At 43.1% G+C, this 23,500-nt stretch overlaps 2 protein-coding genes across 5 annotated transcripts in view; one reads left to right on the plus strand and one right to left on the minus strand.

Moving 5' to 3' along the window:
* LOC311440447 (uncharacterized protein) overlaps nucleotides 1-23,500 on the plus strand; it is a 378,092-nt gene that overhangs the window by 220,996 nt on the left and 133,596 nt on the right. The gene's annotated exons all lie outside the window — the stretch shown is intronic.
* Nucleotides 13,478-23,500, minus strand: part of LRRC8D (leucine rich repeat containing 8 VRAC subunit D) — a 48,631-nt gene continuing 38,608 nt past the window's right edge. For all 4 annotated transcript variants that reach the window (XM_084527007.1, XM_084527005.1, XM_084527006.1 and 1 more), the window contains one exon: nucleotides 13,478-16,368. In XM_084527007.1, coding sequence (XP_084383133.1) covers nucleotides 13,796-16,366 — 2,571 coding nt within the window. In that variant the 5' untranslated portion in view covers nucleotides 16,367-16,368 and the 3' untranslated portion in view covers nucleotides 13,478-13,795. The remainder of the gene's footprint in view (nucleotides 16,369-23,500) is intronic.

Raw genomic sequence — 23,500 nt, forward strand, 5'->3', positions numbered from 1 at the left:
ATGCCTATCAGTTGCAGCTAACTGTGGCTAGCAAACAGGTACTAGCAATTGTGGAGACCTAATGGTAACAAATCCTCTGTATTTCAATGCAGTGGAGTAGATCTAAATCTTATTGTCAATACTGGGATAGGGAGATGCTCTTCTGGCCTTTGATGAAAGCTGTCTGTCTCTTAACTCTGCTTGGAGGAGGTGTGATTGACATAACGTTTAAATCTACAGGAACTCATCTCTACAACCTACCCAGTGGTGCTAAAACAGCATTCACAGCAGTGGAATATATCTATATACGTATTAAAATATATGCTGACACATGACATTTTCAGGAGACAACCTTCTTTGCTGTTTAGGACAATGGGGAACGGGACAGGGACATGAGAACACTGTTGATTCTTTATGGAATACAAGATCTAGTTCCCTTTGTTTCTTCTAAAATGTTACCACAGAAGCAGATCCTTCCATCTGAGCCTAGCTGAAGAACCATGGTAACCATCCAGAGCCACGCTGATTTCAGTGGGCTCTAATGTCTGTCATCACAGCAGAAATCAGAGGTATTTCCAAAGCTGAAATATTAGGGCATCTGTATGTATATATCATACAGCACAAGTGTAAAAAATGTCCCAAAATTCAACAGGAGGGAGCAGAAACATCCAGAAGCGTCCTAATCATGTTACTCATTACCTACAGAAAACAAACAAACAAACGGACAAAAAAACACCTCAGAATACAGATGAAAAGCTAACTTAAGAAGTTTCTTCACATAGCCCCTTTACAGGAACAACTAGAAACTTTCAGATGTACCATAGCACAGAGCTGCTGGAGCTTGTGTGCTGCTATGGCCCCACCAGTGCCTCAGCAGCCTCTCAAGCAGCAGCAGGCACTCACCAGAAAGAGCAATTGCTGCAACTTTGGGGTCACCATGACACACAGAAGTGAGGGTAGAAGAACCCACTTCAGGCTTTGGTTTGATTTTGGCATGATTTCCAGCAACTGGTTGGTTGGAAAAAGAGGATACCAGCTTCATTATCACACATCCCTAGGGGAAACAGGATATTTGCAGAGCAACCTATTAGTAATTGGCAAACTATCAGTGAAGTGCTTTACTTTTCTTGCATACAAATATTTATGAGCAATTATGCCTACTGCTTTTTAGGTTTACAACTTTTCCTTTACCCTCTCTAGAGGCCAGCTCTAGTGTTGTCTAATCTTGCAGGAGAGTGCTGCTGAAGGTGGGTAGGACTCAGATGGGCTTTTTGCCCTATATGCTCCACACCAGGCAACTCACAGCTGCATAAGTGCCCCAAGCAAAGATAGAACTGGACTTGTCCTTGCTCATTGCCTGTGCACTGTCAGCCAGCCCATCAACATCCTGGAGCACTTCAGCCAGTGGACTATTAACTTCCACATTAGAGATGTCTGTCCCATACCTCTGCCTATACATCCCCTGCCCTTCAAAAGCGACAACAAAAAAAGACAAGCGAGACATACAACTAACACAAACATTCATATCCATACCAAATGTTTTTCAAACCTTCTGTGTATGTACTTATGTACCAGAAAGGGCACAAACCTGGTAACTTTTCCCTCACAAGGAACTTCACATTTAAGCAGATTTTATGCACATTACCTCTCTCACACACAGAGTAGCTGAAAAAGCAATGTGCCATTCACAGCAAGACTTCTTTCACGCTGTTTTCCTAGAAAGTTTTACCATATACATTTGAAACACTTTTTAGATAGAAGCATGTATAAGAAACTGTGAGGTTCCAAGCAGATAAAACCATGAAGATAAATAACACTTGCAGCACACAGCAGCAGTCAGACACTTATCTCAGAATATAAAAGCATGCTTATACACATTTCCCTTTAAAATAAAAGTCACCATTAACTAAGATGCTGTTATTGTGTTCAGAAGGATGAACACAAGAGACGTGAAGGCACTTGGCTTCTTCTAGCAAAAAAAATAAATAAACCAGGTGATTTTTGCATGCAGCTCAAGTGGCTGAGACATTTAAAGTCAAAGATCTTGGCCTCTAGTCCTCTTTGTGAATATGGGTTTTACAGACAAATCCATGGGATTGTTGCAGAAAGAAAAAAAAGAGAAGTCTGAAGAGAAGGACACCAGATGGGTGGGGACCTTCTCCAGGCAATCTCCCCAAAGAGATCTGTCAGAAATAGAAAACTTATTTCTGTCATGGGAACAGAAGAAAACCTACAGCAGGCTGTAGTGTTCAGTCTGACACCTGGCCTTCCCTCTCTGGGCATTTAGGGGCATGTAGTAACACATTTATTACTCCTGTTTTGTAGGGAAATGGATAGAAGAGACCATAGCTCCTTTTCTTCCACGCTGCCACAAGCTTAGAAGATTTTAGGATGTAGGCTTCCCTACAGTAATTGTTCAAAAAGCTAAGAGCTGCCCATGCTCTTGTGCCTCCATCCTCAAAACTGTCTTTAAGGCACAAACTTTAAAAATAAGTAAAAAAAATAAAAATAAAAATAAATAATAAAATGGTATATTTATTTGTACTCAAATGTCACTTTCTGAGACTTTGCTCTTGGGTTTCATTCTTGAGCTTTTCTCTGTGACTGAGTGACATTTTTCTCACTTTCAACTTACCATTATTATTGTTATTTAAAGCTCAGGTTTCCGTGCTCTCTTGAGTCAGGCTCTAGAGGTGTTCAGCAAATAGTAGGTATTACAGGATCCATGATAAAATCACCAGAATGTCAACATACTGGTTGAACATAACATTTCAGGTATTTTTTCCCCCATATTTTGAATGTCGTCTGCTTCAAGAGCAATTTCCATGTGGCTCAATATATCCTGCCATGCCAATGCTCAGCATTTTCTCATTAAATTGTGTTATGCTTGTAAGTACCCCTGAAGGAGCTGGTCTGCAGAAGGTATATTCCCATAACGCAGGAAGGGAAAATTGGCATCTGCTTTTGCCAGATTTATGGTATAGTGTGTACCCAGTGGGATACAATCAAACCTTCATGTAACAGTTTATTTCCAGGTTACTGGAAATAAGCTACAACAGGGGAACCAGTGCATAGTTTTTCAAAAACAAGGAACTTATGCAGAATCCTTTAGAATTCAGAAGAGAACGAGATAGCGGCAGTCTGTTGCTCACGCTGCACGCGTTCCACTTCCCATTCGCTTCAAAGATGACAGAAAAAATCATCAAACACTGAAGTACCTCTACTGCAGTCACTGGAGATGACCCGCTATGCGCAAAACCCCAAACTGGACCCCAGTGCTTGGGTCGTTTGCACGCAGGTGCAGAGGCCCGCTTGAACTCCCCTCTGTTTTTTGGGCTGTTTGTGAGCTGGCTGTCCCATGAACCATGGGGGTTTAACCAGCTCACACTTCTGCTTTCCCATGTTATTTCTGGACATTTATATTGGTTTTGTTTTGTTTGTTTGTTTGTTTGTTTATTTTCCTTTCTTGTTTCCTCTGGGCAACACCTCCCTCCCTTTTGCATAATTTCATATAGGATGTATAAACTCTCCAAGATGTATACCAAAGGAAGGAAAGTGAAAGCTCCAATCACAGAATAAACAAAATACCAATTTCTGTCCAAGTTACACAAAAAAAATTGCAAAATCCCTTGGCAGGGGAAATGGGAGCCACCTCCCAGCAAGTGAAGGTGGGGTTCCTGTGTGTGCAGTCCCATTAGTGAAGGTATTTGTACAGACACTTGAAGTACACAGAGACTATCAACACTCCTTGCTGACGCCCCTGCCACTGCTAGTCAGACCAGGCAAATGAAAGGCAGCACTGGACATCACCCTGCCTTGTGATTGTCCTTTCCCCTGGCATACACATGCCTCTCAAGTGAAAGGTCAGAAATCCCCATGTGTTTATGAACGCCACAGAAAACAGACCGGTGTTCCACATGGGACAGGGCTGCTAAGGATGTCAGCTGTAGGATGTGGGGCTTTGAATCAGGACTTCACGTCTCCTCAGATCATATTTACCTGAAGATTTGAGCAAGGATAGGGAAGAAGAAAACCAAAGTTGCTTTTGAAGTCATATAGCCCTGCCAGGCCTGATTCTTTGAGCAAATTAAAGACTCTTGTACACTGACCACAACAACCGAGGTGATGCCCCACCTGTCCAGGATACATCCAGCCCAGCGAGGGCTGCACCAGAGCACCTGTCTCTGCACTGACCTTCACCACTGTCCTCCTCGAAGCAGCCACACAAACTGCATTTAAAGCTAGTTCCCAGGTGCTTTTTGTCTCAAGAGGGACATGGCTACAGATCAGCGACTGTGGATACGGCTTTGTCAATTCTGGCTCTCAGATTAAATCGATACTCTCACCATCTAACTGCTGCATGGGAAATGAAAATGAATTGATGGTTTGGACCTTTTCCCAGCAGGCCAGTGTGCACCTCCTGATGCCACCACAGTGAATAGCATTAGCTGGCTCTCCTCTTGAAGCTTGTGCACAGCACACAGAGCAGATACAAAGCACGAACTGCCTCCTCAGCCCCACGCCCGGCTTCTTCCTACCCCTGGATCCAGGCACCAGGGCAGGGCTGCGTGGCCAGCCTCTTGCTGCTCCCTCCCTGGCTGAACCAGATCGGCAAAGGCAGGGACAGCACAGAGCTTTGACATCTTCTGGGCACAAGTGTGTTTCTTTGCCTGTTACTCATGTCCTTGTAAACATTTATACCCAAATGGCATTGTAAGAACCAAATTCTGTAAGGTATTTGTATTTGCTCTTGGCATGTCTTGGACAGTGAAAAATCAATAACAGCAGTTTCACTTGCAGGAGTTTAAAGCCATGGTGTTTGCCCAGTAAAAATCACATACAAACAGTCCTTCATTTCCACAGAGAACCGCACAGAGGTATAAATATTGCAGGTACTTCTGATATTAGAGCTTGTAAAACGATATTCTTACAGGATCTGAAGGGCTGGATTGTGCAACTCTTACAACACCAAGCACCTTCTTGCACAAACGGCCCATTGAGAAAGCCTGGCACAGAAATGTTCCCCACGAGTCTGTGGTTTCAGTAAACCAGTAAATTAGTTAATGAAGGATGGCAGCATCTCCAAAGCAGCGGGGGTCTCAGCCCTGTATTTCAGAGAGCACCTTCTTCTGATAAACTTAGCATAAACATGCAGTAAAATCCTTTCAGGAAAAAATTATCCCTGTGGGTCAATAGGGTGCTGCAGTAAAATGATTCCTCCAAATCAGTGGAAGTTTTGCATCAGATTTTAATAGGGAGCAAGGATCTAGCCAGAGTCCTTACTGTTCCAAAGTGGCAGCAGAAAAGAAGAAAAAGCGTTTGCTCAAGTGATTTATTTCAGCAGCTTCAGGACAGCCTGTAGTTTCTTAAAGGGAAGTAATTGAAATTCAGAAATATATAAAAGACCACTCCAAATGCCATATGTACTTTAATCCAACAAAAACGTCATAGGCCACTGTCAACCTGACTGTGACAAAGAAATTTCTGAAAAAAAAAAAAAAAAAAGCCACAGGGAAGAGAAAATAAAGACAGCAAAGACTGTTGTCAAACTTACAGCAGATTGAAATAGGAGCTGCCGTGTACAATGGCTCAAGTGTGCAGTTTTCAAAGGAGGAATCTGGAAAAAACAGGCTTAAAATCACTTTGGATGTAAAGCCAAAGGAATGGAAAATAAACATCTTTGGAACAGAAAAAAAAAAAATGTTAAGAGGGGGCAGAGCAGCAGCAGTTTACCTCCACCCCAGCTATTGATCAGGCTCTGAGAAGCACCCCAGGTGTTCCGGAGGATGGCCTCAGTGGAGCTCATTTAACCCCACGCTTTATATGACAGAGCTTCAAAAACTCAGTGGTGGAGAGGCTGAACAGCCAGCATGTTGACCTGCAGGGTTTCTTTGCTTTCTGTGGTGTTAGGACCGACTCCAACCTCCTTGTAATCTTAGCATTAATCTCACAAACTGTGCCTGACTTCAATTCTATGGCATTTAGAAACAGATTTCCAGCCCTTACTTCGACAGCCATGTAGCCCCCATCTTTTACCTTTTGTGTGAGAAGTTAGGAGAAGGAATAAAGCCCCATGTCCCCAGACACAGAGACTGCTCCAGGCATGGGAGCACCCCTACACCTCGGAGGCAGCTCTGAAGCGCCTGGCTGGCTGCGCCTGGAGCCACAGCACTGCCCCAGCACAAGATGGAGGAGCCACATTTGGGCCCTGCCATGCACCACGCTCTGGAGAGACCTGGTGTTAGACAGAATCAGTGAGAGTGTTCTTCCCAAAACACATTTTGGGAAACTACTACATGGTTCAACACAGGCTACTCATGTGCACTTCACACTCCATGCCTGCTGCTGAGCTCCTCTGGGTTAGTCAGCAATTAGGAGCCCTGTAATGAATGTTAAAAGCATTTAATTAAACAAATACATTCAGAGTTAAACACGTGGCTGAGGCTGATCAACAGGAGCACAAAGCTAAACAAAGCCCCGCAGGCACAAGGACCTTGCCTGGGTGGGGAGGTGACCTGGAAGCTGCCCATCCCTCTCACCATCGGTGCTCCTCTTCTGCCGGGCAGGAACGGGCTCACCTGTCGGCAGCAGAGGCACAGGATCACAGCAGTTTCTGACCACCAGCATGGGGGGAAACCAGCCATGTTGTGGGTGAAGGCTGACCGCTGTGGTGAGAGGGACACAGACTGGGTCGCCACATGAGCAAAAATAGCTTTGAAGGTTTGAGGAGCTTTCCCAAACAGTAAGCATGTGAATTATTCACCCACGGTAGTGCTGGCTAGCAGGGACAGCACAGCCTCACACACATTTAACACACTCGATTTTAAAGACAATTTCTTAACCAGGACAAATCCTAGGAAAGTATCTTGTTCCCCTGGGGTCGGAGCGTGTTGAGATTTTCTTAGATCTCAAATACATATAAATATCTCCAGTGACAGGGAGCAATTTCCGTGTGAGTTTGCCTTTGTGTTTCGTTAAGTACGTTTCCCAGTTTTAATAGGTTAAAACCCAAAGTCCTGGAGGCATTCTGGTTTCCAGCTATTTCATCCATTACAGTCCTGCAAACCTGGGCCCATACCCAGAGCCTCTGCTTGCATAGCATTTTATATCCAACTACAGTGAGGAAAGAAGTCCATGACAAAATGCTCACAATAGTTGAGCTCGGAGGCCACCCCCTCAGGAATGTCCCACACGCTGCAGAGAAACCAAACGAGCAAACCCAAGTATCAGTCACCTGCCCCTGAGCGAAGGCACTGAGACGTGCAGCACCCTGGTTCTTTTCCCTGCAAACCTTCAGGCCAAAGTCAGGATGGGAAAAAAAAAAAAAAAAAAAGTCTGAGCCCTTCCCACGGGGATACTGGGCAGTGGGTGTAGTGAGGGTCTCTGCAGGGCCGCCCAGCCCAGGGTATGCAGGAAGGCTCGGCAGCAGAGATGCACGGGGGGGTTAGAGGCCCTGCACTGCTTGTCCCCAGGGAGCCTCCAGCTGAGGCCCTGCCATCAGCAGCACTGAATTTGTCAGACTCAATAAACTGAGAGAACTGAGGGGAGCAGCAGCAGGAGTGGCGAGTGTTAGGAAACAAACACACCCAAGCAACATGTGAAGAAAGGCTGAAGGAACGGGTTTAATCTGGGGCAAAGAAGAAATCCAAGGAGCGCAGGATGTGTTCAGTGCAAGAGGGGCTGTGACGAGGTCAGACACCAGGTGCTCTCCACACCCATCATGAACAGGGTAAGAAATGCCCAGCCCCACCTTCAACAAGCATCGGGGAAGCCCTTAGGACACAAAACAGTGGGAACCTGTGGAAATTGCTGCCCACAGGTGCTAGAGTATCCCTTCCCAGCAGCTCTCCTGGTCTGTGAGAACTGCAGGTGCCCAGGCCCTGTGGGTCCCCTTCTGCAGCGCTCCCTGGGGTGGGAGCTGTGGCCTCACTGGGTTCCAGGGCTCTGCCCCACGAGGGTCCTGCCAGCTGGGGCAGGGACAATCCCTTCCTGAGGGGAAGCCACAGTTCCTGGATCAGGCCTGGGCCCTGACAGCACCAGAGGTTTCCCCACAGGGCATGAGGGCGGCCCCAGGCCTGGCTGCGGGGTTACAGCCGTGTGGCATTAAGTGCTAGGGGCTCTGCAGGGCAGAGCTTATCGCAGACAATGGGGCAGGAAAGCATGTAAGCAGCAGTCACACAGGCACGCGAAGGCCCTGAGAGACAGAGGGGAGAGAAATGTAAAAGCCCATATAAAATGAAAACCAGAATCTCAGGCTGTCCAGTGACTGAGCTTGCCTTTAGGCAGGCGCAGCAGGCAGGATTTCGTGCAGTCTTTCCAAAACTTCTGAAGTTTCATGCTCTGTGTATATGGATATTCCATAAGGACTGTTGATGCCCCCCCCCCCCCCCTTTTTTTTTCTTATTGTGCATTTCCTGCTGTTATCATGACCTCCATCTTCCAAACCAAATGCATCACTTGGCAGCACATTGCATCCAACAGCATTTCCTTTATGTTGTAGCTGGGGACACAATCCCACGTGGCATCTCCCAGAGATGACATGCTGGGAGGAGCAAGGTAAGTCCAGCAGCAGCAAGGAGCCCCTCTGGCAGCAGCTGTGGCACCCCAGCCCTCTCCCAGCCCGTATCTGCTGGGGCAACCAGCCAGTCTGCCTCATGCCTGCAATCTTGGCTCCAGAGACACGGCAGGAGGGTGTTAGGGAAAATCCACTTCTAAAAACCACCTGAAACAGCAGAACTACCCAGAACCAGTTACCAGAAGAGCAACGTGTTCACGCATTTATTCCTAATGGTCTGTGCAACCCAATCCCAATCCACAATTCTGTTGTTTATGGGCACAACATGTTCATTTCATGGGAACAGACCTGCTCTGTGCTGGAAGGCTTCCTGCAAGAGCCTGTGGTGTTAATTTAGAAGATGGCATTCTTCCCAAACAGTCATTATTAAACCAATAACCCTACGTTACCTCCAGCATCAAGGGGCAACGTGATGTTGGAGACAAGACAGAACAAAGATCCTGGCTCTAGCAATTGTAAAAGAGCTTAGGGGCTGTTCTTTTCAGGGAAGGGAGAGAGATGGAGCCTGGCCCAACTCCAGTGCTTGTGGTTTTAGCGACCCCCCCACTTCAGCTGCATTGTGTGGATGTGTACAGTTACAGAGCTGCCACTTCTGCACCCATGCCTGGCTGAATCACAGGAGCAGTTTTCATCATCTCTCTGCCAGAAGCAACATCTCCCCTGACTTTTATCGTGGAATGGGTGCATGTTTGTAATCAGCCTGGAAAATCTGTTTCTGAGCTTAATTCTAGAGCCTCGTCTCTGCTACAGAAACAACTGCACTCAGTAACACAGCTTTCCCTCCCTTTAACAGCATGAGGAATGACTTGCTGTCCTGGGAAACTGGTCACAGCATAAACCCTCAGGGTTTTGCAACATTAGTGCTTGATGCCTTTAATTTAAGTGCTGAACACACTGTACAAGCACAAGTGGACAGCCTGAACTGGGAATGACTGGGAATGCTTCTGATAAAATCACCGGTCATTCAGGGTACCCTGGGAACTAATGGGTAGTCCATGACACAATTTTAACAATTCACCATGGTAGAAAAGGAGTTAATGCCAAGCTTAAAAACACTAAAGATTTTTTTTCTCGATTCTTTCAAGTCTGGTAACCTTAAGGACCACCTTTTAGCATGTTCCTAAAAAAGAAAAAAGAAAGAAAAGCACCTTGATGAGCATTTTATTTAGGAACCTCCACAAGATTTATTTCTGAAGGAACAGACCACCCAGGCTCTGAAGTACACTGATGTCAGTCTTCAGCCTACAAGGAGGCAGAGCAGCCATAAACCAGGGTGGTTGCCGATGGCCTTGCTATCATAGGAGAATGCAACTTTTTGCATTACACCTGTAACAAAATGGGGGCTCATTGCTACAGCACTTGTGCTTTTTACAATTATTCATGTACTTACATTTATTAAAGAAGCCTTGGTTTACAGACAGGAAATGTGAATCTTTTTGATGTCCGTTCCCCCAGCCAAGGTGAAGGTTGGGGCAAAACCAAGAGTAGGCTACAAGTCATGGGCACAGCGCCCTTCTGGTTTTACCCTCCCTCCTCAGTGAGGGCCGAACAGCCCTGCCGTGTTCTGCGTTATCTTCAATGCCAGTTGTTGCGGGACAGTAATCCCATCACACAGAGCGACAGCAGCCCCGAGAAGCCACCCTCAGCTCACTGCCACTGCACCCTATGGGCTCTGCCAGCCACACTGGTATGCCTCAGCAAATTCAAGGCTCTTTCTCACTATTAGCACCCACACAGGTTCACAACCCACACCTGACAGAAGCCTCATGTTTGCATGTTAACAACAGGCTACAGATTTACTGAGGATTGTCATGTTCCGGCACACAGTTCCATCTCGAGAATGGAGGAAATTTGAAATCCTACAAGAGATCAGGATGATGGCCAACACTATACCTGTACGAGCACCTCATTTGTTTGACTTCAAGTAAAAGGAAGTCTAACTTCTTGCCTTCATACAACCATAACACTGTTAATTTCTGAGCACATGGAACCATGTTAGAAAGAACAGCTATTTCTGTGAGATTAAAATATACAGCCCAGTAAGTGATATGTGGGGTGGAGGAGGGGTGGGTGGGAAGAGTGGACTGCCCCTTACGAGACACGACCTACAGTGTCTGGGCTTCCCTCCTTGCTAAAAGAAAGCAGCTCAGGACTGCAACACCATTTATTTAGCAGCAGAAAGCCTTTCATTAGTGTCAGCATCCTCCTGTACACTCAGAGACTTAATGCCTGCTCAGAAAAGCAATAGCTCATTTTGCATCTTACAGAAGGACAACTTATTGGAAAACCCAAGGATCTTCACAGAAATACGTTGTAGCGACAGTTGTGAGCATCTCCTACTTCCCCTCATTTAAAGGGGCAACCATTTTTCTTCCAGGTCTGTGCAGATATTGTGCAAAACTCCACTAGTCAAGTCAAAATGGTAGGAGAACGTTTAGATTATGTAGATGAAAACAGAATCCCATCTATTCTGAAACACTGTGCTCCTTAGAAACCATACCCACAGGATTTACTAGGAGCAGCTCTTCATACCTCCTCCTCTTTAAATTTACAGGCGCCAAAGAGCAAGTTCAGCATAAGACACTTGAAATCAGAGGCTTTACTATGCAAACACATTTTTCCCCATTAAAAAAAATAGATAAGAGGAAGATATAAACATCTTATTTATTAAATCAAATAGAAATGCAAAATATGTTTCACATGCCTTACATGGAAAAGAGATGAACTTCAAAGACCTTAAAGCAAGACTGTGTCAGTGGACACGCAGGAAACAGGAACATTATAAACAGTCACAAAAAGGAGGAAGGACTGGGGAGGGAGGCAACCTGGGGAAGATGGGCAGTTCCTCCCCACTCAGAAAACTCTCCTAAAAACAAGAATGGAGTTTATGCTGAGTAAGCATCACAAGCCTGAAATTAACTTTCAAATGTATGTATTTTGGAGGAAGTTGTCTGAAGAAGTACAATTGGCTAATAACTAGTCAAACAGTGATCTAAATTATTCATACCATACTCATATTAAGAGATCGTGGGCTTATTTTTGAACATTAGTAGGGACAGTAAGAGCATCAGAAACATCAAAAAAAGCTTTAAAAAGTAGGATCAATCTGTGGCCACACTGTGACACTGCTGTTAAAATAAGAGAAAATGAAAAATAGAACTATTATTCTAAATATTAATGACTTTTTCATCCTCCAACTCTTCCTCCCTCCTACACAAAATTTCTAGGAAGCTGAAATGACAGTCAACAGCAAATACAAGGCATACACCAATATTATATTCCACAGTTTTTCTAAGAGTCAATAGTCCAGCAATTTTAAAGTGATCTATGTGCGAAAAATAAACACAAGTTTCTTAAAAACAGAAAAATTCACTGCAGCCTTAACAACTCCTACTTAAAAAAAAAAATAATCCGAGAATTAGCACAAAAATTTCCCAGTGGAGGAGAGATCAGTAACCGTGAGTACTCTGCCAAACCTGTGACTTGGTGTTGCAGAACTGTCAGCATCCCAAGTTTACTACCAGCTGGCAAGGAGAAAACAGATTATATCCCCAAAAGAAGTGGGAAAACCACTGTTCATAAACTGGTCTTCTGATACACATAAACATATGGTGCAGGTATGTATTCAGAGACTGCTACCTACAGCTAAGAACAGTCATCCCAGCATGACTAATAGTAAATGATTGACAGTAAAATGTGCAAGATTCATAAGAGCAGTTTTTAAAATGCTTCTGACTGCTCAATGCCCCTAGGCCCAAACTATCCCCTCATTAATAGTGTAAGTCAGGGCAGCTCTGGTTAAGTTACAGTAGAAATCGCTGCGCATGAGGATTTCTGTGTGAGAACTGTCTCTTGAATGACAGACTAGTTCAGTCCTGACCACACTACAATAGGGAATTGTGTTTAAACTATGAGTAATCGCGTAATCATCTCCCAGCATAGTACTTCTTTTCTGCACACATGGAATGTAAATGGCCAAGATTTACAACTGATGATTTTGCAGATTTAATGGATTGTATTTCTCTAGTGGCTTTGGCAATGCAAACTCAGTTAAAAAAACACCACGAAAAACAAACAAACAAAAAAAATCTCACGCTCACTGCTGTCTGCTTTTTTCTTTATTTGATGACTTATCTGGCACACATTTAGGGTTTTCTAACAGTGCATAAGTGTTCAAAAACATCAAATTACTCGGGCTGGGGGAGAAGGGTGGTCCTATAGTTAAAGTGGAAGATACGCTGCAACAGATGATGAAGCTAAATCATGTTTGGGTAAATTTTAAGTCTTATGTCTCTGTCATTAGTCTAGAAAATAGAGCAGACAGCCCAGTTTCTAAGCAAGGGCTGTGAAACAAAACAATCACCAACTCTTGTAAAATGTCTTGAATTTCCCCGATGAAAACTCTGAAGAGGAGCAAAACATGAGCAGTGAAGTCACCTGCTGTTTAATGACTCTCAAAGCCACCATGCAGAACAGTTCAAGCATCAAAACTATCCCCAACCTGAAAGCCCAGTGGCACTACTCTCCCTTCTACCACCCATTGCTGCTTGGGACAGAGGAGCATTATGAAAGCTGAGGGAGATCAGCTGTGGGGATGGGACAAGGCCTCACAGCTCTGAAGGAGTCACACTGGATTACAGAACAAGTCTCATCCAAAATCATGAGGCCTTGAGGATGAAGAATGAGGGCAAACACCTGGCCTCATGCAAACCACATACCTTAGTGCAGGGGAATGGTGGTTCTGCTGCCGTTTGAAGCACAGCCAAACCAGTTTCATTTGCTGCGAATGGCTGACACTAACACCACACGCCAACATGTTTCAAGTGCTGCAAGAACCATACCGTACACAACGTTTATCTTTGTTTTTCCTCCCATAATGCACTAAGATCAATCCAGACCTTAAAGAATAACTTGCATAGTAAGAAAAGGTCATCAAATTTAATCATTTACTTTAAGCAGGCAAGCAAGTTTGTAAACATTCAAAAGCGGCAGCATCCAAGTTACAAACAATTTAAGGAAAAAAAGAATTGAGATTATTAAGGTTCTTTATCCTCTCAAAAAATTTGGAAATAATCTTTTAAAACACTGCAAACATTGAACACTCGGTTATATCTCTTACAATCCTGCTAGTAGTCCTGCCTTCTGAGGGATTCTGCGTTCTACAAATGCATGGTCTCACAACAGCCATACTTTTCAACATTTGCTGTTTGGAAGTCAGCTACTTGAGCATTTCAACTCAGCTTAAATCCCATTAGCAAAGGGAATGCTTGTGTCTTGGTTCAATACCTCTTTAACTTCTGAGGGCAAAGTGTCAAAGAGGTGATCTTCCACGACAAGCCCGCTTTTCCTGAGAAGCTGACACTGCCCCAGTGTGGCTGGCAGACGGTCTATGCAGTTTCCCTTCAGTTCCAGATGAGTCAGCTGCAACAGTTGACCAACTTTATCTGGGATTGAGGTAATACAGTTTTGTCCCAGACTCAAAGTCCTCAACTTAACACATTTAAATAACTGTTTTGGCAAAATGTCGACTTTGTTTCCCGTGATGTGAAAATGCTGCAGATTTTGAAGCAAACCTATTTCCACTGGAATCACTGTAATTGAGTTGTAGCTTACATCTAAACACCTAAGTTTCTGTAAACTGAACACTGCGGCTGGTAAGGATTCGAGTTTGTTATTGGAGAGGTAAAGAGACTCCAAGTTCTTTACGTGGGTAATGGAGGAAGGAATGTTGACTATTTTATTGTGCCACAGCTTTAAACAAGTCAATCTTTTTAAGTGCTGGAAACTGATGATTTCTTCAATTGTGCGTATGCTGTTTGACTTTAAATCCAGTTCCTGTAAGTTAGAGAGGCTGAAGATGGCATGAGGAATTCTCTCCAGTTCACAGTTCTGCAGTTCCAACTCTGCAACATTCATCATTTTCTTAAGGCTATTCAGTACCACGAGCTTAGTGCCATCATTATGAATGACTAGTTTTGTTAGATGTGGTGCCACATCTGTGATATTGGGGGGAATTTTGGTCAAATTGCTCTTCACATGGAGAATTTTAAGGTGTCTCAATTCTCTGAGAGACTCAAGCCCTATCATTTTATTGTTTTCAGAGTTCAAATTGCCTATCAAGTACAACTCACGGAGGTTTTTGAGCAAATACACCCACGCAGGAATTTCTGCGACATCTGTGAACTTCACATAAAGGCATCTCAAGTGGTCCCGGAGGAAGCTGAAGGCCGTCTGCTCGACCTTTGCAGGGCAGTGGCACAGATGAAGCTCCTGAAGATTTGTCATCTGGGAGATTTTTGCTGGGATTTTCGCTTCAGGAATCAGCTCCAGTTTTAACACATCCAGATCAGTCAGATCAAAGACTGCATCGGGGACCCCCGACAGCATGAACAGGTGCAGCTCTTGCTTATCCTGGGCATTGCGGGAAACGTGTTGCCGCAGCTTTTCAAAAGTCCATTCGTGGTTTAAACTGATTTCACGTAGTTTGTTCTCACTTACCTCTGACAAAAAGACACCAAATCGCTTAGAATACAGCTGGTCGTACTGATCTACCATATGCAAAAGAAATGCAAAATCGTTTTTCACATCAGGAATATCACTGAAACTACTCTCTTCTCGGACCTTTTCAAAAGAGTATTCTTTTAAGGGTATTCGGAACAGCCAGAAGAGCGTGTAGAGGCAGATAAAGCCATAGACACAAATTAGAGAAATATAGCTGATCAGCAGCTTCTTCAACATGTAAGCCATATTGTGTGTACATTCAAACTGCGTGTAGCCAATCAGGTGTTCCACTTTGGGGTTGCAGATGTGTTCAAAACTAATGGTGTTGACAAAGTTCGCAGTATAGCAAAGAATAAAAATGAACTTGAAAGTCTTGATGATAGTCTGGCCAACATAGAGCTTGTAAATCAGATCGCTGTCCTCCACGTGCGCCCGGAACTTACGGACTTTCTCAAAGAGCGCTTTCGCTTGTTCTCCATCCTTCTTGTCTAAAATAGTGACACTGGGGACCTCGATCATTGGTTTGTCAGCTGAAAACTTGAAGCCAGACTTTGTTATCATGGGAGTGCTGGCACTTGGGCTTCCTTCATCGCTGCTAGTGGAAACATACTTGGGCAGGGACTGGGCACCAGTTAACCTCTGTTTGTTCTCCTCAGAGTCCTCACATGCTGTTTCAGACAGTGCTTTTGTAGTCCAGGGGGACTCAAAGCACTTCCCTAATATAGATACAAAGTGCTCAATTTTTGAGCAGGTCTTGGGATACTTGAACCAAAAATTGCTACTGACTATTAAAATAATGGTATGGATGAGAACAAGATAGGGGAAATACTTTGAATACCAAGGAAGAGCCAAATGATAGCACATCTGGTTAATAAATACATATTGCTGAAAATCCAAATTTGTTTTACGGCCTGAAGAATCCTTCTGCTCCTTCTTCAGTTCCTGACCTGATTCAGTGGGTTGATACTGAGGAGAGGTAGCTCTGCTCAGAGGTACATCTGGTGTTACAGTAGGGGCACTTCCAAAGGAAACCGTTCTCATTGACGCGTCTTCTCCTTGACCAGTGGTTGTTTCAACAGTGGTAAAGTCAGCCTTCCCTGATGTGCTGGGCTGTGCTTTTGAATTTACAGTAGACTGCAAAACTGGCAAGCAGACCACCTGGTCTTTGGTCAGCTGCATGGTTCCAGCAAAAATGGCAACCATTAACATAACAACCGCTAGATAATCCATAAACACATCCCACCATGGTTTCAGGATACGATAGGTTGGCTGGATGTCATTGAGCGATGCAACTTCTGCAAGGGTAAACATTCCTACAAGAAAACAAAACCAAAATCAATATTGTTGACTGGTGAGCAGATTATTTTACTAATTAAAAAACAACCACACCGTGACATGCAAATCTTCAAAAGGTTTACATTTTCATTAGGTTTTGTTGCATGTCACATGTTGTCTGTCACTCCATTCAACAGGGTACTCTCAAACGATATGTACTGAAACAGCACATTATTTTAGCATCAAAACTGAAGGAAGACTTCTCACTTCAGGCCAGATGATATTTATGTAGCTTTGCCACCTGACAGCACAAGCACCAAGGTCTGCTATGTGCAACCGAAATATCTAAAAGACAAGTGCCGCAGCTTATGCGTGTTAACAACATGAACAGCAACAACTGAATCCACTGCACAAAATCCAATTCTGTAAAAATGGAGTGTTTGAGTCTTTGAAAATATGAAATCCAGCATTACCTTTTTTTTTTTTTTTAATTACCTTGCATTTATACACAGAGTAGACAATGTTTGTTAGATGAGCACTTTGCTCATCTATCACAGTGCATTTTAGGTCTGTTATTACATTGTGAGCAAGGTCTCTCATTTCTTTTTGTCTAACACAGTAACAGTCAGCATCTCCCACTCCCTGCAATTCGGCATCCACGTTGATTAACAGATGGATCGTCTCCCTGTCTTTAAGCACCACCACTTAAGTGAAAGTCTTGCAGTTACTATGTGAAAACTTGGCACACAAATTTTATTTTCATTTTTTTAAATGTGTTTGGATGTTTTACAGTGACAAACCATTATGACCTGTTTAGCAGTACTTCATAAAAATCTTCCCCCCAGTCCATGAAGTAATCCTTCTTCAGACAAAAAAACAAAACAAAACAAAACAAAAAAAAAAAAAAAAAAAAAACAAGAACACAGAAAACACCACCACCAACACAACCCACAACAAAAGAGCAAACCAAGAAGAAAAATAACGTCTTTAACTTTAAAAGGAAAATATTTTTAGATTATCATCACAGCCTGGTGAGCTGATTACCCTAAGATAGCACAGGAATAGGCTATAAGGCTTTCACTTTAATGTGATCATATGCACTGAGAGACAGAAGTGGTGAACTGGGTGAGAATCTAAACCTCTTTGCAGCTTTAAATAGCTAGCTTTGCTTTTTGTTTAGACAAAATCTAGGATTCAAGTTATCTTTTTTTTTCTTTTTTTTTTTTTTTTAAAGCTTCCTGTGCAAGCAGGATGTGGTAAAATCATCATTTTAACTGCTGAACTCATGACCCAAATTTGCCATTTCTGAAGTAAAACAGGCAGCTTGTATGCACACATGGAGTGGGGAAGGAGACAGGATGTACATTATCACTTGGAGTCTGCATCCCTTTGGTTGACAGAAGAGCAGCTCAGCAGAATACAAGATTACAGCAGGGGGTAGAAAGATGCCTGAGATTTATTACATTTAACTCGTAGCACATGGATTTGTACAGACCTGCACCTTACAAACCCCAAAGGACAGTGCCACAGGCGATGAATATACAGCGTGACGGTTTGATTATTCTAGCACACATTTCTTGTCATCACAGACCCTGGCACAGAGCTCACAGCGCTGGGATCCACAGGGAGAGCCCTGCTCAGCTCTCATGAGCTCTCACCAGCCATGTACCTGCCCGACATGGGGCCTGGCGGGGGCAGCCCTGAGAAGAGGCCGATGTCTCCCCGCAGCACTCGGCTCACTGGTGCTCTCTGCACGGCTGTGAAACGTAAGAGTTTCAGCTCCTCAGGGAATGGGCAGAAGGAACTTCCAGATCTTTCTTTACTTATTTTCCAGTGGGAAAAAGAACATGCAATACTCTTCCCCCACCAGCGACACAAGCTGCTGGGGTCTCACTGCCCTCCCTGCACGCAGCACAGCTCCCAAACCTTCCCCACTTGCTGCAGCAGCGCCCGGGGCACAGCACAGTGACACCCACAGCTGTCAGAGCCTCACCTTGCCCTGCTCCACTTCGCTGCCAACTCCCCATTCTCTTTCATGTTTCCAGGTGCTTACCTAGGCTGAGTCACTGTGACTGCCTGGCCTGCAACTGCTACCTTTGACATTTAACTACTATAACAATTGTGGGCGAAAGAATAGCATTAGTCAGTTGTGTTAATGGGAACGGACAGATATCAAAGGACCCTCCTAACTCCTAGCACAATTGCTACCTGCCCAGGAGGTGAGCCACAAAACAGCAGCACCTTCTTCCTGCATGGATTTCTTTTCTTGCAAGCTCTCAGGGATCTCTAGGCTGTTTTCACAGAAGTCTTGCTCACCTCAGCATCAACAAGAAATACCCCTCACCTGCTTGTGCAATTGCTCAGCAGGAGAGGAGGCAGAGCTGAGCACCAAGCAAGACCAAATCATGCCTGCCTCGTGCCCCGGCATACAAACAGCCATTCCACCTGCAGGGAAAGGTGGCAGGACGGAGAGCAGGGAGCAATGCTGTGACTGCTGTAACATATCCGTAGCTGCTGCTCTCCTCTTGGGCTAGCCTCTTCCTAAATGCTGCACTACCTAATTGTGGTGGAAGTTATGTCGCTGCAGTTTGGGACACCTGACATTTCACAAAATGAAGGTGATTTTGCTTTGCTTTTGCCACAAGAACGCTTGGATAAAGTGCTGAAACCCAAGCACTGCAGGCCTGTCTGCTCCAAGCAGCTGAAATAATGGGAAAGAATGAGAAAGCACAAAGTGGTTTTAGCTAGAGACGTAGGAAGAGCAATTATACTTAAATAAAGCTAAAAATCACCTATCAGACCTCTGTTTTCTGCATACACAAAATTAAAAAAAAGTTATGAAACGTGACAGAGCTGGTATAATCCTCTTTGTTGGCTGTAGCCAGTATGATCCAACAGGAGCTTTGCACTCAATGCTCTGAACGTGTCTTCTCCTTAAAGTTACCGGCACTCACGAAAGAATTGCATTTTGGCAGAGATCAGCAGTTACAAAACACATTAAAAAAATCTGTGTGGTATTACTGCCTAAAACCTTGTGCATCATCAAAGAAAGGCAGACCTTCTTCTAGTTACCAAAAACAATTCCAGGAGCTGAAAATAGGTTTCCCTCCTCACGTTTGAGATACGTAAATGCTCTGAACCTTAAAAACCAAAACGCTAACTGTAAACCTACACACAGTCTGAAGACATGTTCTGACTGACAAACTGCGAATAAAATCGGTATTTCTCCCCCTTAAATCCATCATTACATTTATTGGTCTTTGATTTTACTAAATTACTAACCATAGAAGTTTTACTAAGTTACTAACGATACAAGTTAATTTTTGTTTTATTCTTGCACATGGCCAGAAGTCAAAGCATTAAGAGGTACTCAGAGCAGATCCAAAAGTGTTCTAATGCTTCGGGGCTTACTTTATCCAAAGTTAAACTACTTAAAACTTTTTAAACCTGCCTTCTAAGCCCACTCTCTGGAATATTTATTGGATTAGATATTAAGTATTTTTATTGCTAATTTTCACCTCCTTTCAAGGGTGCCACACTGGGGTTGGGGTTTCATTACAAGCCAGAGCGATGGCTAAGAAAAAAACAGATGGAAATTTCAGCCTGTATCTGGCAGGCACGAGCTGTGACTCACTGTCCTGTGTCTTCTGCCTTCGAGGCCAGTGTGGGCGCCATTCACAACACCAGTGAAAAAAAAAAAAAAAAAAAAAAACACAAAGAATTGTAAGGCAGCAGCTCAGCAAACTGAAGAATAAAGTATTATGCAGCTGAAAAGCCAAAATATCTGATTTTTCATGTTAAAAACATGCGTTTATTTCAGCCCTTACAGCTCAAAAGGCACCAGGCACCAAGTGGACCTTGGGCATCAACAGAGCATGAGGATCAAATGACCCTCTTTCCTCTCAAACCGTTTGTCTCCCGTTCTGTAACTCAGATGACTCTCTAGGACAATCTAGGGTAACATCTGCTTCTCCGAGCTCCAGATCCATTACCTGCAGCTATCGACTGGGTGGTTTCCCTCTGGAGAAAAGAATTGCTGTGATGTAAGTGCATATAACTGTTGCAAGTTCAACTGCTTCTTGCTGCCTCCTCAGATGAAAAAGCTTAAATTCTGAAAGCAGAGAAGTGCTATCTTCCTTTTCATTGCTAAAGCATTATGGAGCCCTAGAACCAAACGCACTTAGTTTATTTTGCAGTTATATAAACACATTATAGGAAGAAACAACTGCAGTGAGAGCTGACGATGATAATACAATTGTTCTAAGTCACAGGTCCACATTAAGCCAGCAGGGGGTAACAACAAATTTATTAAATCATACTTCTTATCCAATTATATTTTTTTCATTAATCTTAAGGAAAAGTATGGTAGAGCTCAGAATGTGATTAACCTGTTGAATTCCTCTAAGAAATTCCAGCCTATAAATGCTGAAATACCAAGTGGGCAGACTGGGGTTATTTCCTAAGAAACCATTCTAGTTTAAATACAGAAATTAGAGGAAAAGGAAGCAGCAGATTGGTATGTCACTCCAATGTTTATTTACAACCTACTTCTTCCTGTACTAACTGATAAAAACTTCATCTGTCTGCCCCTGTAATTCACTGGCTCTCCTGTTTTAACAGCATATTTAAAGTTAAAGCAACTTCAAAATTAAAACAAACAAAACCAGAACCACAGCACATGAACCTCTTGTTTTACCCTCAGGTTCCCAAGAGTCTGAACAAGCCCACTTTGTCTCAGGAAACAAGAGGATTCTTGAGCTAGCCTTGTCACTGCAATTGGTCAAGAATTAACTAAAAACAAAAACAAAACAACAAAGCCCACACACAACATTTCTAGTCGTAAAGAAAAAAAATACTGCCGTGACCAAACGTATTTGCTCCCTTCCCACAGGAAATTAAGGAGAAGAAAAGTTTTCCCATAACTGAAAGGCTCTGCTTTCCTGCTTTTGATCAAGCCACCATAGGTTTAAATTTATTTCCTCTGTATATTTTATTATCTCTTTCCACTAGCCATTTCTACTTCCTTTGTTTTTCTACTTCTGCAATATCCTATTAAGCCAACTGGCCCTGGATGTGATAAGAACAGCATCCCAGCCAGGACGTAGTGAGTATCAGTGGATCTACAGACAATCTGCAACAATCAAGATGACACCGTTCTTCCTTTCTGTCCCACAGAAAGGAGCCCCAAAGCCCACGTAAAATAATGCATATAAGCATTCACAAAAGGAACTAAATGAATGCATGCTTCCTGAACACGCAGACACATGCATTACCTGCACTGGTTATTCATTTCCTAAGAAAAGAAGTTTATAACAAACTGAAGGAGGTTTAACCAAGACACCAGAAGACTTTGGGATCTAATAGTGATGGATGGAGATTGCCCTTGTCACTGTAACCCAGAATATTACAACTTTTCCCAGCCTGGTTTGCTGCTCCCAGTATGCTGCTGAGGTACTTCCTCCAGATAGCTGTGGAGGAGCAGCAGATCATTTTAGAAAAAGGAGTTAACTCTGCTGCTTTATACCACAGTGGATTATTGTGTTTTGTTCTGCGTGACAGGACTCAAGTTACAAAACCAGTATAACTGCAGCTACAGCTTCTCTTCCATTTGTAAGCATCCTGGCAAAACAAAACCCAAAATTCAGCTAAACATGGATTTATGCATTCAATTCCTCTGTTCCATGAAAAACCCAATACACATTCCACAATAAAACACAACATATATATTCTTAAAGGTGTGTTTACCTACTGCTTGAAATCTGCTGCTGCTCCTTCAGCAGCTGAAGGTATTGCAAAATGACATCAGAACACAAGGACTACAGTGTGGCTTGGGGTATCAGATACTTCCCTGTTAGTGCTTTTGTGTCAGGAAGATCAGACAGATTTCACATAAAGAACTTGTGAAAAAAATTCCCCCTTCCCCCCCCGCCCCAGCAAATTAGAATGACGGGAATTCCTACTCAAACTACTTTCTTAAACCCACTGCCTAAGACATCCAGTATCAACCAAATCCACCAGTTGTAGATCATTTTGCAAGATATAGGCTGGTTTATTTTTGTTTGGCTACCCCTTGACTGAGCATATTCTTACACTGTGTTGACCTATTTTATACTTCAGGCTAAGCAAATTTCTACAGGATGTGATATTTGGCTTTTTAAAAATTAACTGCATGTGAACTCAAAGGTAGAATTTTAGGGACGGTATACCACAAAATGCTCTGTATACAAAACTGTTGATAACTGAATAAGGGGAAAGCAACAAGAACAAAGCTGAGAGTAGATTTCCTATAGAGAAAAACATTCCAACTAAAGAACAACAGTTCCACGATACCCTTTACGTATACACAGAATTCATGTGTACACAGACACACACATGGAAAAATACATTGCTGGTATTTGATACTTACGTGATTAAGGAGAAGGACTGATTAGCACTCACTGAGAAACAGAAAACGAAAAACACACGCAACTAACCCATCTCTTCAACTTCTCCATCCCAATGCTCAAATTGCACAACTATTAATTCTGGACTTTCCCTTAAAGGGAATATAAAATCTCACTGATACAGACTGCAAATAAATTCTCCAACTGGAGAGTCAGCATCTTTATGAATAATATTGACCAGACTGACAGTAATTCCATAAATTAAAAACTACCAAACCTAACTCCTTTCAGACTGCATACAGATGTGTTAGGCTCTAGTACACTGGAGATAAAAATAAGGTTCTTGCTTTATAGAACTGATGTCAAATTAGTACTCATTTACAAAAAATTGTTCTATGATTTAAAAAAAAAAAATAATTTAAAAGTCTTCAAAAATTCTGCCCTCCAAAACTGGTCTTTTTCAGGTTGTATAACAATCTAACCTACTTTTGGATCCTGCTATTTAAGTGTTTACACTGAATCTTCCTTGTTTATCAGCTCTTTGGAAGTCTAGTGTTATACATCACTCCTACACAGATGGTTTTGTAATCAATGTGGTATTTAAAAAACAGTATTAGCAGCCATAATTTCCCTAACAATAAACTCTCAAATCATACATCATTCTGCCCTTGCTGTAAATCACCAGAGGTCTGTCTTGAAAGTCATCCTTAAACAGAAGTCCAATGCTGCATTTCTGACTACTTCCCAAGAGGCACCCGGAGGCTATTAACACAATTAACTCGGTGTT

This window comes from Aythya ferina (genome assembly GCF_964211825.1).
Source record: "Aythya ferina genome assembly, chromosome: 8".
Classification (NCBI taxonomy): Eukaryota; Metazoa; Chordata; class Aves; order Anseriformes; family Anatidae; genus Aythya; species Aythya ferina.